This window comes from Gopherus evgoodei, chromosome 3 (assembly GCF_007399415.2).
Source record: "Gopherus evgoodei ecotype Sinaloan lineage chromosome 3, rGopEvg1_v1.p, whole genome shotgun sequence".
NCBI classification, from domain to species: domain Eukaryota; kingdom Metazoa; phylum Chordata; order Testudines; family Testudinidae; genus Gopherus; species Gopherus evgoodei.
Window position 1 is genome coordinate 208,238,540 of NC_044324.1, and position 16,302 is coordinate 208,254,841.

General features: G+C 45.5%; 1 protein-coding gene across 1 annotated transcript in view; it reads left to right on the forward strand.

Moving 5' to 3' along the window:
* The first annotated feature begins 7,287 nt into the window (after positions 1-7,287).
* Positions 7,288-16,302, forward strand: part of RAB1A (RAB1A, member RAS oncogene family) — a 29,833-nt gene continuing 20,818 nt past the window's right edge. Inside the window, exon 1 of the mRNA XM_030557897.1 lies at positions 7,288-7,512. Coding sequence (XP_030413757.1) covers positions 7,490-7,512 — 23 coding nt within the window. The 5' untranslated portion in view covers positions 7,288-7,489. The remainder of the gene's footprint in view (positions 7,513-16,302) is intronic.

A 16,302-nucleotide genomic window follows, 5' to 3' on the forward strand; every position in this document is an offset into this window, starting at 1 on the left:
TAACAGACATCTTTGCCAGGGTAGGTTGGCCCTCTGACATCCTTACAGATTCAGGGTCTAATTTCCTGGCAGGGACCATGGAAAAACTGTGGGAAACTCATGGGGTGAATCACTTGGTTGCCACCCCGTACCACCATCAAACCAATGGCCTGGTGGAAAGGTTCAATGGAACTTTGGGGGCCATGATACGAAAATTCATCAACGAATTCTCCAATAATTGGGAACTAGTGTTGCAGCAGTTGCTGTTTGCCTACAGGGCTGTACCACATCCCAGTTTAGGGTTTTCACCATTTGAACTTGTGTATGGTCACGAGGTTAAGGGGCCATTACAGTTGGTGAAGCAGCAATGGGAGGGGTTTACGCCTTCTCCAGGAACTAACATTCTGGACTTTGTAAGCAACCTACAAAGCACCCTCCAACACTCTTTAGCCCTTGCTAGAGAGAACCTAAAGGATGCTCAGAAAGAGCAAAAGGCCTGGTATGACAGACATGCCAGAGAACGTTCTTTCAGGGTAGGAGACCAGGTTATGGTCTTGAAGGCGCAACAGGCCCATAAGATGGAAGCATCATGGGAAGGGCCATTCACGGTCCAAGAGCGCCTGGGAACTGTAAACTACCTCATAGCATTTCCCAATTCCTCACTAAAGCCTAAAGTGTACCATGTTAATTCTCTCAAGCCTTTCTATTCCAGAGACTTACAGGTTTGTCAGTTTACAGTCCAGGGAGATGATGCTGAGTGGCCTGACGGTGTCTACTACGACGGGAAAAAAGACGGTGGCGTGGAAGAGGTGAACCTCTCAACCACCCTGGAACGTCTGCAGCGGCAACAAATCAAGGAGCTGTGCACTAGCTTCGCCCCATTGTTCTCAGCCACCCCAGGACGGACTGAGCGGGCATACCACTCCATTGATACAGGTAATGCTCACCCAATCAGAACCCCACCCTACCGGGTGTCTCCTCATGCCCAAGCTGCTATAGAACGCGAGATCCAGAACATGCTACAGATGGGTATAATCCGCTCATCTACCAGTGCATGGGCATCTCCAGTGGTTCTGGTACCCAAACCAGATGGGGAAATACGCTTTTGCGTGGACTACCGTAAGCTAAATGCGGTAACTCGTCCGGACAACTATCCAATGCCACGCACTGATGAGCTATTGGAGAAGTTGGGACGTGCCCAGTTCATCTCTACAATAGACCCCATCTGGAATACTGTGTGCAGTTCTGGTGTCCCATGTTCAGGAAGGATGAATTCAAACTGGAACAGGTTCAGAGACGGGCTACAAGGATGATCCGAGGAATGGAAAAACTGCCTTATGAAAGGAGACTCAAAGAGCTTGGCTTGTTTAGCCTGGCCAAAAGAAGGCTGCGGGGGGATATGCTTGCTCTATATAAATATATCAGGGGGGTTAACGTTAGGGAGGGAGAGGAATTATTTAAGTTTAGTACTAATGTAGGCACGAGGACGAATGGGTATAAACTGGATATTAGGAAGTTTAGACTTGAAATTAGACGAAGGTTTCTAACCATTAGGGGAGTGAAGTTCTGGAACAGCCTTCCGAGGGAAGTAGTCGGGGCAAAAGACTTTCCTGGCTTTAAGACAAAGCTCGATAAGTATATGGAGGGGATGTTATGATAGGATTGTCAATTTGGGCAATTGATCTTGGATTACCACCAGATAGGTCTGCTCAATGATCTGCGGGGAGATGTTGGATGACATGGGAACTGAGTTACTGCAGAGAATTCCTTCTTGGGTGCTGGCTGGTGAGTCTTGCCCACATGCTCAGGGTTTAGCTGATCGCCATATTTGGGGTCGGGAAGGAATTTTCCTCCAGGGCGGATTGGCAGGGGCCCTGGAGGTTTTTCGCCTTCCCCTGCAGCGTGGGGCACGGGTCGCTTGCTGGTGGTTTCTCTGCAGCTTGAGGTCTTCAAACCAGTTTTGAAGATTTCAATAACTCGATCCTGGGATAGGGGTTGTTATAAAATTGGATGGGTGGGTTTCTGTGGCCTGCCTTGTGCAGGAGGTCAGACTAGATGATCAGATTGGTCCCTTCTGACCTATTAGTCTATGAGTCTATGAGTCTATGAGACTTAACCAAGGGGTACTGGCAAGTACCACTAGATGAACCTGCCAAGGAGAGGTCAGCATTCGTCACCCATGCGGGGGTGTATGAATTCAATGTCCTTCCTTTCGGCCTTCGAAATGCACCCGCCACCTTCCAGAGGCTGGTAGATGGTCTACTAGCTGGACTGGCAGAATTTGCAGTTGCCTACCTCGATGATGTGGCCATTTTTTCAGACTCCTGGCCCGAACACCTACTACACCTGGAAAAGGTCTTTGAGCGCATCAGGCAGGCCGGACTAACTGTTAAGGCCAAAAAGTGTCAAATAGGCCAAAACAGAGTGACTTACCTGGGGCACCAGGTGGGTCGAGGAACCATAAACCCCCTACAGGCCAAGGTGGATGCTATCCAAAAGTGGCCTGTCCCCCGGTCCAAGAAGCAGGTCCAATCCTTCTTAGGCTTGGCCGGATACTACAGGCGATTTGTACCACACTACAGCCAAATCGCTGCCCCATTGACCGACCTGACCAGAAAGACCCAGCCAAATGCAGTTAAGTGGACTGATGAGTGTCAAAAGGCCTTTACCCAACTTAAGGCAACACTCATGTCTGATCCTGTACTCAGGGCCCCGGATTTTGACAAACCATTCCTAGTAACCACAGATGCATCTGAGCGTGGTATAGGAGCAGTGCTCATGCAGGAAGCAACAGATCACAACTTCCATCCTGTCGTGTTTCTCAGCAAGAAACTGTCTGAGAGGGAACGTCACTGGTCAGTCAGTGAAAAGGAATGCTATGCCATTGTGTACGCCCTGGAAAAGCTACGCCCATATGTTTGGGGACGGCGGTTCCAACTACAAACTGACCATGCTGCACTAAAGTGGCTTCATACTGCCAAAGAGAACAACAAGAAACTTCTTCGTTGGAGTTTAGCTCTCCAAGATTTTGATTTTGAAATGCAACACATCACAGGAGCTTCTAACAAAGTTGCTGATGCACTCTCCCGTGAGAGTTTCCCAGAATCCAGTAGTTAAAAAGTGTTCTTAAAATGTAAAAGTCTGTTAGTTATATACTTAGTAGTATATGTAAAGGTGCATGTGTTGTATTAATCTGTTTATTTTCAAGTTCTAGAAGGAAATCGCCGCCAGTGAGCTTCCCCACTGTCTGCAATTTGGGGGGTGTGTCATAAACAGAGAGCTAAGGGTTAATGTCTCTTTCACCTGAAGCACCTGACCAGAGGACCAATCAGGAAACCGGATTTTTTCAACTTTGGGTGGAGGGAATTTTGTGTCTGAGGTCTTTGTTTTCTGGCTGCCTGCTTTCTCTGAGCTTTGGAGAAGTAGTTCTGTTTTCTAATCTTCTGTTTCTAAGTGTAAGGACCAAGAGATCAGATAGTAAGTTATATGGTTTCTTTTCTTTGGTATTTGCATGAATATAAGTGCTGGAGTGCTTTGATTTGTATCCTTTTTGAATAAGGCTGTTTATTCAATATTCTTTTAAGCAATCGACCCTGTGTTGTGTCACCTTAATACAGAGAGAACATTTGTATGTAATTTTTCTTTCTTTTTTATATAAAGCTTTCTTTTAAGACCTGTTGGAGTTTTTCTTTACTTCAGGGAAATTGAGTCTGTACTCACCAGGGAATTGGTGGGAGGAAGAAATCAGGGGAGATCGGTGTGTGTTGAATTGGCTAGCCTGATTTTGCATTCCCTCTGGGGGAATAGGAAAGTCCTTTTTGTTTCCAGGACCGGGAACGGAGAGGGGGAGTCACTCTGTTTGGATTCACAGAGCTTGTGTCTGTGTATCTCTCCAGGAGCACCTGGAGGGGGGAAGGGAAAAAGGATTATTTCCCTTTGTTGTGAGACTCAAGGGATTTGGGTCTTGGGGTCCCCAGGGAAGGTTTTTCAGGGGGACCAGAGTGCCCCAAAACACTCTAAGTTTTTGGGTGGTGGCAGCAAGTACAAGGTCCAAGCTGGTAACTAAGCTTGGAGGTTTTCATGCTAACCCCCATATTTTGGACGCTAAGGTCCAAATCTGGGAATAAGGTTATGATAGGGGGTGCGGAAAGATTCCATTACTGGTAATGGAGTGCAACAGAAAAAGTTTGGGCACCACTGCTTTAAAGTTTCTCAAGCAGCCAAAAAACAGAACGGCCAGAAGAGCACTGGTGTTAGAACTAGCAATACAGCGTATTCACACTTGACGTAGTTTTGGGTGCAGTTTTGCCCCTCGTCCACATATGTACTACACCATCACACTGTTCACTTCTTCCTGGATACATTCTTCCCATTTCTCAGCACAGCTTCCTGAAGCAGTGATTTGTGGGAGACTTTGAAAGGCCCTTCTAAGAGCCCAGAGGAAGTGTCAGAGTAGTGGTCAAACTCTCTTCAATCTCTCAGAATCGCCCATACATTTCCAGGAACTGGTGATATTTTCAAGTCCTGTTCTCAAAATGGAGGCCAGGTGGGGCACTCAGGCCTTGCTTCTTGCTCAGAAAGTCTACTGGGACTTTTGAAAAGCAGTTATGAGGTGGCTGCAGTGTTCCATGTTTTAGTCCGAGAACCTGTGGAGAGTCAGAAACCAAGGGCAGCAGTTCACAGAGTTATTTTTGAAACAGTCTCATAACTCACATTGCTTTGGGAATATGTACATCTGTGTGGAACTTGAGCAGGATGTTCACTGTGGGTGGAGCACTGGGTCTGAATCAGACTGAAAAAACAGTTGTTCTCAAGATCTAGGAAAAACACCAGTGGGAATAAACACCAGAAGGAATAAAATGAAGAAACTTTCCTGTACATCTCTGTTGAAATAGCCTCAACATTGCAGAACAAAACTATGAGGAGGAGAACTCTATTTTCCACAGAAAGGAGAATGGAGATTGATTCTTGGGAGCTAGCTGTTCCAGAGAGTTAATGGATAGTTGAGCACCAGTTTGGGTTTGGGAAGACCACGGTGAGTTCTGTTGTCATGGAGATCTTAATGGTGCTGCATTGACAGGTGGCCAATGTGGTAGCAACCACGGAAGGATTTAAACAATTGCTGTTCCAAAACTCTGCTGCAGATATTGATGTCACTATTCTGTGCCACCGCCAGGCTCAGAAGTACATGAACGGAAAGGGGGACTAAGTGGTGATGCAAGCCTCAGTGGATCGTCACAATAGGCTTCTCACTGTCAACAAAGAAAAGCACGTCACACTAGAATTTTAAAAAATTCTAAATTTTTCTAGTGTTCAAAGAACTGTCTTCCCACAGATCAACACTGGCCTTAATGGTGTGTCTATTCCCATTATAATTCTGGATGACCCTGCCTTACACCCATTTTTGCTCATGAAAACACTCAGATTCCACAAACCAAAAAAAAAAAAAAAAATTCTGCTGTTGGGAGACTGAAAGCAAGATGAGATGAAAGTTCAGTGACTAAAGTAGCAGTTACAATACGGGTATGTTGCATTTTTTATAATAAATCTGTAAGTAAAGGTGACATCTTCAATATACAGTGGAACAAGGAAGCAGTAAGATGTGTAGCAACTTATGCACAGATACGCTAACTACTATAACCGTCTCCATTCTACTGTACTGAATTGCAAGTCTCTTAACTATTTCATGGCCCTTCTTGTCAGTCTGAGTGTTGCTTATCTCAGCTAGACACATGGAACCCCATTCATAAGCCAGTATGTTGCAAATGGTTCAGTTCCGCTTGATCTGGATTTCGTTACTACCCTAGGTAGTGACCAGTGCTCCCACACAGCTTCTGATCATCTCGCAGCATGCTCATCGATAGCATCTTCTGAGACAAGCTAATGATCAGAATAGAACCAAGGAGCCCCATGTTGAAGACTCTGATGCTGGCAAAATAAGTATCATGGTGTGTTCAATGCTATGTGTACAGGTAAGTGGCTCTGGCATCTCAATGTTGGTCAGAAACCAAAGGAGACGGTGATATAACAATGACCAGTGCATTATGGCACAGCAGTATTTAGTATTTCCCTAGTGGTTCCCATCCCAGATGACCACATGCTGGTTAAGTTTGGCACAGAAGAGAACTGTGATAGTTGGCCTTGCTCAAAACCACACCAGTCCAAACGGGTGTGTAACTGCCTGGGCACTGCTAGGTGCATTGCTGCATGCAGGTGTGTTCCACACTGCCGATCCCCCACTCTATTCCCAAATGCCGACCATATTCCTACTCTTCCCTTGCTGCCCCAATCCCACACTCCCTACCCTGCTCCTCTCTCCTCTGCCCACTGCAGCTCCTCTACTGCCAGGCCTTCCTACTCCTGCTTTCCCCCCCCTCCCTCTGTTGGCCTGCCCCCTCAACCCACTGCTGCCCTGCACTCCTGCTGCCTCACCATCCTGCCTCTGCTCCCTCCAACCCACTGCTGCCCTGCCCTCCTGCCCCCTCTACCCACTGCTGCCCTGCCCTCCTGCTGCCTCACCATCCTGCCTCTGCTCCCTCCAACCCACTGCTGCCCTGCCCTCCTGCCCCCTCTGCCCACTGCTGCCCTGCCCTCCTGCTGCCTTACCATCCTGCCTCTGCTCCCTCCAACCCACTGCTGCCCTGCCCTCCTGCCCCCTCTACCCACTGCTGCCCTGCCCTCCAGCCCCTTCTACCCACTGCTGCCCTGCCCTCCTGCTGCCTCACCATCCTGCCTCTGCTCCCTCCAACCCACTGCTGCCCTGCCCTCCTGCCCCCTCTACCCACTGCTGCCCTGCCCTCCAGCCCCTTCTACCCACTGCTGCCCTGCCCTCCTGCTGCCTCACCATCCTGCCTCTGCTCCCTCCAACCCACTGCTGCCCTGACCTCCTGCCCCCTCTACCCACTGCTGCCCTGACCTCCTACCCCTGCTGCCCTGCCCTGCCCTTGCTCCCCCTACCCACTGCTGCCCCGCCCCTCCGCACCCCGCGGCCACGCCCTCTTCTTTCCGTCCGGTTAGTGAGTCGCCCGAGCTGCCACGTCTCACGGCTGACGTTACCCGGCCGGCTCCCTCTCAGCCAATCCACTGCCTGGACAGCAAAGCCGAGTCAACCGGGGAGAGAAAAGAAAGGCTCCAGATTGCGCATGCGCTGCATGAGGCGCGGTGGTTGCCGGGAAGGCGAGTTCCTACCCCTCTAAGTCTGCGGCAGGATGTAGGGAGCGCGCCCGTGGCTGGGAACTCGCTTTCCCAGCGTCCCCCGCCGCTGCCCTCCCACCATGTAAACCCTCCTTGGGGAGAGGTTTCCCTGTTTCCTGGTTCGGGGCTGGCAGCCATTTTGGGTTGCGGAGCTCAGAGCGGAGGCTGCCGCCTGCGAGGGGACGGGGGAGAAGCTGCTGCCTCCGCTGCCCCGTCGGACGCCTGCATCCGCGGAGCTCCCGCTGCGGGGGTCTGGCCGCCGCCGCTGCTCCTCAGAGCGAGCTCGTTCTCCAGAGGCCGCGGGGCCCCCACTGATATGTCCAGCATGAATCCCGAATAGTGAGTCCGGCCGGGGGGGCGGTGCTGCGCTGCGGGGGGGCGCTCGCCCGGTGCGAGGGGCGGGCGGGCGGGCGGTGGGCCTCATTGTGTCCGCCTCCGGCGAGGGGCGGTGCGAGCCGGGGCAGGGATGTGGTGGGGCTGGGAGCGGTGGGGGTGCTGGAGGAGGAGGGTGGGGCTGGCCAAGGGGTATGAGGAGGCGACGTGCGTCCGAGGGGCTGGTATCTCCGGCTGCGAGAGCTGCCGTGGGAAGCGCTGTGCAAGAGCCAGGTGGCGGCATCCTCCCTCCCGCTGGGGTGAGTGTCCCCGGGCACCTCATTGGCCTGCGGGCTTGGCTACAGCTTTTTTTGGTAATAAACATCACCTGTCTGCCTGCGAGGGGCAGGGCAGTGTCTCCTGGGCCTTAAGAGAGCGTGTACGTCACAGGGGTTTGGGCGAGGGGGATGAGAGGGGAACCGGAGGTCACCGGGCTAAGCTCTGGGTCGCTGCAACCTGTCAGACCCCAGGAGTGATTTGTGTACAGCCCTGGCAAACTCAGATCCGTCTTGATTGGTTATTAACAGGCTGTAAAGCAAGTGATCACCTCTTCCTGTCAATCTTTCAAGTGGATTTTGCTCCATACAAAATGTCACTGAACACACAACTTAGAGGAATGCAAAGAGAGGCCATTATGGACTTTTATGCTCTCTGGAGAGTTTGGGTTACACATGGCATTTCTCACAGATGGGAGTGAGGAGATTTCATGACTTGTTATGAAAAGTTAATGGAATTTTCTCCACTGACCTGAGGAGCAGTAGACCAGACATTCATAGTAAACTTTGTTTTTAACTTTGATCCAGGTAACCATTACAGGAGAAGGAAGAATTTAAATTTGATTTTCAAGCAAATCTCACTGCCATTGTATACTTAAGACTCTGCTAAGGCTTGTTTGGTCCTTAGAATATTAAGCTTCTCTTGGAGAGGAAGAGGACCAAGGTTTAAAAACCTGGAAAAAATCAGTTCTTGTGAAAGTGACTCTTTCTGTTGGCAACTTTAACATTCAGAAGTCCACCCTTCATTTTAGCTGCAAGTCGTGTGTGTCACATGGCTCTTGCAAAACACATTCTTGCTTATGTAGATTTTGCAATACTGTGGCTTGATAGTGAAATATTCCTATAGGTCAGGGGATCTCAACCTTTTTCTTGCTGAGGCCCCTCCAATATGCTATAAAAATTCCACAGCCCACCTGTGCAACAATAAATGGTTTTCTGCATATAAAAGCCAGGTTTGGCATCAGGCCCCCCACAAAGCTACACTGCTTAGGCTTCGGCTTCAGCCCTGGGTAGCAGGACTCGGGTAGCAGGGCTTCAGCCCCATGCAGTGGGGCTTCAACTTTCTGCTCTGGGCCCCAATGAGTCTAATGCTGGCCCTGCATGGTGGCCCCCTTGAAACTTGCTTGTGGACCCCTGGTTGAGAACCACTGCTACAGGTGATGCCTTGAACTGGAAATGAGGCATTTATGGATGAAAAGATTGTATATTAGGTTATAATGGTACTATTATTAACTAAGTGAGAGTTTATTTGATCAACTGAAGTTGGTGGTTTTTGTGTGTTTATTTTAGTAGTCACTACTTTGGGAGTAGAGCTGACTGAGGTCCCTAGTTACTGTTTCCAGCAGGCTACCTGATTGTTAAGAGTAGTGTGACTTTGCCGCTTCTAAAAAGTCAGACAATAAATCCTTTTTTTTTTTTTCTCTCTCTAATCTTGCCAGTGTACAAGAGAACAGAATCAGTGAAAATGTGAAAACGAGCTCTGTTATTTGTTGCTAATACTGTAGATACTGAAGTGAATTTTAAAAAGCCTTTAGTTTTTTCTGGCATTTTTTTGCATTTCAGATTGGGATAATGATGCTAATTTACCTTGCTTTCCATTATCACAAAACTGCAATGTTTTGGATATTGGAAAGCAAGGGTGATTCAGTTGTGGACTTAGTCTATTGGCTGTGTCTAGATATTTCTTAGTAAAGTTAAATATCAGTAAATCCAGAAACAAATCTTTCATTGTTCTAAAGGTTTGCTTTTATATAGTGAGTGCTGCTCTGTGGGTATGTCTTCACTACTGGCCGTATCAGCGGGTAGCAATCGATTTCTCGAGGATTGATATATCACGTCTCATCTAGACGTGATATCAATCCCCGAACACGTGCCTGTCGACTCTGGAACTCCACCAATGCCAATGGCGCTAGCGGAGTTGACAGAGGAAGCCGTGGATGTCGATCCCATGCCGTGAGGATGGTAGGTAACTCTATCTAAGATACTTTGCGTATCTTAAATCGATTTCCCCTACCCCCCAAGTGCAGACCAGCCCTGTGATAGTGGCTTTTGAATTCCTTACTTGACATATGATCACAACCTTGTGTTTTTTGTGCTGGCTAATTAGAAGCAGCCTTGAAATGAGAAGCACTTCAGAAATCTCCTGATAAATGGTAAAAATCCTTTGAAGGGTAATTAATTGTTGAAAGAATTAATTTAACCCCCAAATTCAAGATTAGATTGGTTCTGGGTCAGGTTTAATCTTGGACTTCAAGACAAACCAGGATGTTTGGCTTGTTTCTGTGAAGCTGACTAGCTTTGCTTCTTGATAGGATTATGTAACAAGTTTTAGAGTGGCTTCAGCAAAAAACACTTCTCAAACAAGGTAGTGATTTAAGTACCATCATTGAGTATAAAGACTTGCATATTATCAAAACATTTTTGCAATCATTTGACTTTCTAAAATATTCAGTAATCTGGACAACTGCCTACAAGATCTTAAAAAAAAAAAAAATAGGCTAGAGCAAATGCTATAATGAAACCTTGTTAGTGATTCCAACTATTGGAGAATTTCAGAAACATTTGACTAAAACGTAACATTGGGGGTTGGGGGGGGGAAGGATGGAAGGATGGGAAGTACTTGCACAGACTGGCTTTTCAAATAAAACAATTTACACATAAATATTTGATCTTAATATAACTAGTTTTCCAGTGACTAAGGGTCTCACTGAGAATTACTTGCCAACTTGTAAAATTTAGTAAGTAAACAAAACAAGGAGGTAACATTACAGCTTTAATCCTAATTTTAATTATAAGAGATTTCCTGGAATGAATGCTCTGCATTACTGAGACCAGTGGGCAGAAACTATATAATACAAAATCTCTACTCAAACATTTAATAACAGAGTCAGTGTTTCTTGCAGGGAATTATGAGGTGTTAGATGTATTAACTTTCATTCTGGTTTTGTTCTGCTTGTGGGAGCAGTTGTTGGCAGACCTGTATGTATCAATGTGGATGTAAATCTACCTTTTCAGAAGAATAGCATGTCTGACAAATCCCTGGTCTATACTGGAGGAGTGGAGGGGAAAGAATCAATCTAAGATACACAACTTCAGCTGTGAGAATAGTGTAGTTGAAGTTGACATATCTTAGAGCGACTTAAATGCGCACAAGATGCTACAGACCTGTAACATGCATGATTTCAGCTTTACGCGGTCAGCAAAAAAGAGACAATTTTAATACTGTACCTGTAGTGCAGGCGATTCCGCCTGCCATTCAACCCAATGTAATTTTTACTATACACGGTTTTTGCTTTACGCGCTAACTGCAGAATGGAACCACCACATAAGATGACTCTCCTTTTCTTCACATCCTCGTGGTGCAGAATCAATGGCCGTCGCTCCCCCGTCGACTCCGCTTCTGCTTCTTGTACTGGTGGAGTTCCAGCATCAATAGGAAGCGCATTCAGGGATCAATGTGTTGTGTCTCATCTAGAGGTGATACATCGATTCCCTGATAGATCAATCACTACCCAGCAATCTGGTGGGTAGTGTAGACATACCCAAAATGAGATCTTGCATACTTCAGTTTGAGAAACTGGCATTTAATATTAGAATTAGCTAGCTTCAATATGGAAAAAACTTGTACAAATGGACAGTTTAGATTAGATAAACTGGTTCTTTTTGTACTATTCAAAGCTTTTCTAAAATGAAGACAGATGCAAGAGTCCATTAACAGCAATCCGTAGTTTTATTTTATCATAGAAATTAGTTAACCAGATATAGCACTCTTCACTCTGTGGCAGGGTTGGAGGTTGCTGTATACTACTCTTTGGCGAATAAAGGATTTTCATTGACTTCCAAAGTGACCAAACCATACCACTCTTAAATTAGAAAGTAACCATCTCTGAATGGAAAAGATTAAAGGGGAAGAGTAAAACATACCCCTTACAGGAAATACAACTTGAATCATGAGTGTTAAGTTCCTTTCTGGACTTCTACCAAAGAGTATATTCTAGAGACTTCACTAATCCATGGCTTAGAAATTGCTTACTCATTACTTTTCTCCTATGAAACTTCTGATACTTTTAAAACTTAAACTGCCTTTACTTTCTTTTATAAGCTTATTAAAATGGTCCATCCTAAAATTTCTTAGTCCTTAAACAAGTTCTTTCTGTTACTGAATTTCAGGTCTGCATAAGCAGGTATTCTTGCAAGTTAGAAAAATGCTGCTTTCTCCAGTGCAGGGCAAGTTCATGTTTAAAGTGTAAATATTGTGGGTTTTTCCACTTACTGTTGGAGTGCAATAAATAACTTTAATCAATCATAAGTTGATTTAGCTCTGTTTTTAATCTTCCTTGAAATGAGATTTTCATCTTTTCACTTTATTGTACTTCTAAACAGTGCAACTCTTCTCTTGCTGCCATGGTAGAACTAATGGTACCTCATCTTTCAGAGTAACTTTCACATTATCTGATAAGTAAAATCAGAGCTTAATGATACTGTAAAAGAAAACCAACCAAGATCGCTTCCTAGCCAAAGGCTGATAGCAGAATAAAGAGAGTTTTGGGATTGCAGTAGGTGTATATCACCAAGAATAAATCTATTCTTTTTATAACAAAAATCCTAAAGAACACTTTAAATCAGGACACAGATTTCCACTAAGTTATCAATTTTGGCCTTAACATAAGGGATCACGTAGCCCCATGTTCTGTCTGCATTAATTGTTATATAACCAGTGTGCCTTTAACTTGTGTGGTCAGGAATACTCTTGTTGTGTTGCAAAACTGATCTAGACAAACCATGTCTTATGCATCAGTAACCCCAAGCCCTCCTTCCCAACTGCCTTGGTCTGTCACTTTAAGCATGGAAGGACCAAAGAATCCTACTTACACACATTTTTGATGTGCGTATGCTGGATGAAAACAGATGCTGGCTGATTGGAAGTCTGTGGTCCACTCTTTTTTTTTCTTTTTTTTTTTTTTTTTTAATACTCCATTTGTTGCTATTGAAGTGCATAAAACTCTTTGAATTAGCTCCTGAAGGGCATCTGAGTAGGGTGCTGTGTTCCTTATGTCTGGCTAAACTCTCTGATTTCTACAACATTATGGCAAACTAGAAATCTGGTAGCAGGCTTTTAATGAATCAAATATGAAAATGCATAATGTCAGCATAGTATTGTATTTTTTAGATGCAGTTACATACCCAAACTTTGTGTTGGGCTTTTGTAATGTAAATATATAATGACATTGAAAGTAGGGTCAGAAATTGGATAGGGACGCTTTTTGAGAAGCAGCCTTGATACCTTTGCTACTGAGGAGGAAACTGAGGTTCTTGGACACGGAGAGGGTAAGCATCTCCTTCCCCTCACCTTCTTGGCAGGAGGAGATTGGCCATAAACTTACCTTTAAAGTAAGGTGGATTCAAAAGCCTTTGTTCCCTTCAGCCTAGTAATCCTTTGGCAGGGATACCTGTACTGTTGGGGTATGCAGAGGTCTCCTGGGGGTACATCAACTCAGGAAAATATTTGCCTAGTTTTACAACAGGCTACATAAAAAGCACAAGCAAAGTAAGTACAAACTAAAATTTCATATGGACAATGACTTGTTTATACTGTTATGTACTTACATTTCAATATTCCAACTGATTTATTGTATAATTACATGGTAAAAATGAGAGAGAAAGCAATTTCATAAGTGTGTGACGCTGTTTTAAATTTTTTATTCCTGATTTTGTAAGCATGTAGTTTAAGTCCGGTGTAAATTTGGGGTATGCGAAACAAATCAAACTCCTCAAAGGGTACAGTAGTCTAAAAAGTTTAAGAACTGCTTTATGGCTTGGAGCTGCCATGCTACACCTCCCCCTACAACTTGCTATATCCCACAATGGACAGTTACATTAGTTTGTTTATTTAAGGTCCAGCACTGAAATAGTTAACAGTGAACTTGGATTTAGCATTAACTCCCCATCATGACTGGGAGAAGTTCACGCTTCCCAGCTGCTTCAGAATGTCTGCTGACATCATTTCATCCACTTACATTCGGTACACTTCATGAAGGTTCTTTTCAACCATAAGGGCTAGACTTAACTTTCAAAAAAAGCTTCCATTACAGAACAAATTATCCAGCAATTGCATATGGGGCAGTCATAGGGCTATCTGTAGCTACATGAAAGCATTATGCACAGGTTAAGCTATGGAATCCCACATAACCCATCTAAATACAGAAATTCACCTGTAATGATGTTAAAGATACTCCAGCCCGATGTGTTAGCCAAAAATCAAACAGATCTGGCAACCAAATATTTTACTGTAGCTTGCTAGGATTTTGTTGCTGATCTTCCTCCAGAATTCAGAAAAATGATAAACTCCAGCTGTTCTTCCGGGGCTGTACAGGTGCTCTAAGTGTTAATGGAAACTCTCCCGTTAGCCATGTATTTGTCATAACAATCATGTTAGGCTCTTACTTTTAATCCAGATTCATTCATATAGAGAAACAGTCTTCAATTCTGTTTATGGCTTTGTGTCCATCATAGCTATAGATACAGAAGTCACTTGAGGATATCTGTGCACTTCCTTGCATACAAAGAAGAGGTTCTTCAGGTGTCCTGATGCTCCCCTTTAGAGCACAGGGGCAGACCTCAAGTTTATATCACACCAAATTCCTTCCATATGAGTTGCATCAAAATGCATCTTTCTTTTGATAGTTTGATGTAAGTATCCAAACCTGGACAACTTATCCCTAAGGAAACTCTTGGTGTTAGTAACATTGTCACTCTTTCACAGTGACATTAATTCCTTCAAAGTGTAGTGGAGGCGGGCGGGGGTGGGTGGAATACACACTTTCACTTTCTTTTTTTTTTTTTAATTGAAGTAATGCCTTGAGGCCTCAGTGTGCTTCCCTTAAGACTTCTTTCTCTACTAGGCAAAAACCAACACCAGCCCTGACTCAGTTAATATAAGCTAAAGAGGGAAAACACATAAAATAGAAGCTGGCCTGACAAAAGGAAAGGTCAGCTTCCAGGCACCACAAAACATGGAAATGCACAGCGAAAGTTTCCCAAAGAACCTTAAATCTTTCCAATTCCTGATGATTACAGCCCTGTGTTGTTCCCAAATACAAAATAAAACACAACTTAGAAAACATGATAAACTCACCTGCAGCTTGGCACCCTACCCTGGAAGTTGAGACCTCACATGCAGGGTCACAGCACCACTCAGGTTTGGCGTGGCCTACCCCATTATGGGGGAGGAGTGGTTGCCAGGTCAAATTTGATAGTAGCATTGTGATCAGCAAAAAGCTATTACCTAAAAAAAAATTATAGGGCTCCATGGCTGACCATGAACGCCAGCATATGAAACGGAGGCACTTTTAAAGGAGCTTTTGGTACTGTGTGCAGCCTATTCTGGCCATCTTAATGTATGGTGACTAACATGAGGAACGATCCTAGTGATGACCAGGCAGCTAGCAGGTTGAGGTATACACTAGAGCTTAATTTACCTATGCCTGCTAACACATTAATTTTACAGCTGTCTTGTTGTCTTTTAGCTTTTAACTTGTTAGCTAACAGTTAGCTTGTGTATTGCTAGAAGTACCTTGCTGGCTTTATAGAGGAGAGAAGACAGTTACTCACCTTTGTAACTGTTGTTCTTCAAGATGTGTTGCTCATATCCATTCCAGTTAAGTGTGCGCGCACCGTGTGCACGTTCGTTGGAAGACTTTTTACCCTAGCAACATTTGGTGGGTCAGCTGGGTGCCCCCTGGAGTGGCGCTGCTATGGCACCGGATATATACCCCAGCAACCCTTCAGTTCCTTCTTGCCGGCTACTCCGACAGTGGGGAAGGAGGGTGGGTTTGGAATGGATATGAGCAACACATCTCGAAGAACAACAGTTACAAAGATGAGTAACTGTCTTCTCTTCTTCGAGTGATTGCTCATATCCATTCCAGTTAGGTGATTCCCAAGCCTTACCTAGGCGGTGGGGTTGGAGTGAGATGTGGCAGAGTGCAAAACCGCTGAGCTAAAGGCTGCATCATCTCTAGAGTGTTGGACCAGAGCATAGTGCAAAGCAAAGGTGTGGACCGAGGACCAGGGAGCTGCACGACATATCTCCTGGATTGGTACATGGGCCAAGAAGGCAGCTGATGAAGCCTGAGCTCTGGTAGAATGTGCAGTGAGATGGCCCGAGGGAACATGAGCCAGGTCATAGCACGTGCAGATGCACGCTGTCACCCAAGAGGAGATCCTCTGGGAGGAGACAGGTAGGCCTTTCATCCGGTCAGCCACAGCAACAAAGAGTTGGGGTGATTTCTGGAAGGGCTTCGTCCGATCGATATAAAAAGCGAGCGCCTATGGACATCTAAGGAGTGTAACTACTGTTTCCACTGAGATGAGTGAGGCTTCGGGAAGAAGACCAGAAGGAAGATGTCCTGATTGGTATGGAAGGCCGACACCACCTTAGGGAGGAACGCCGGATGCGGTCGCAACTGTACCTTGTCCTTGT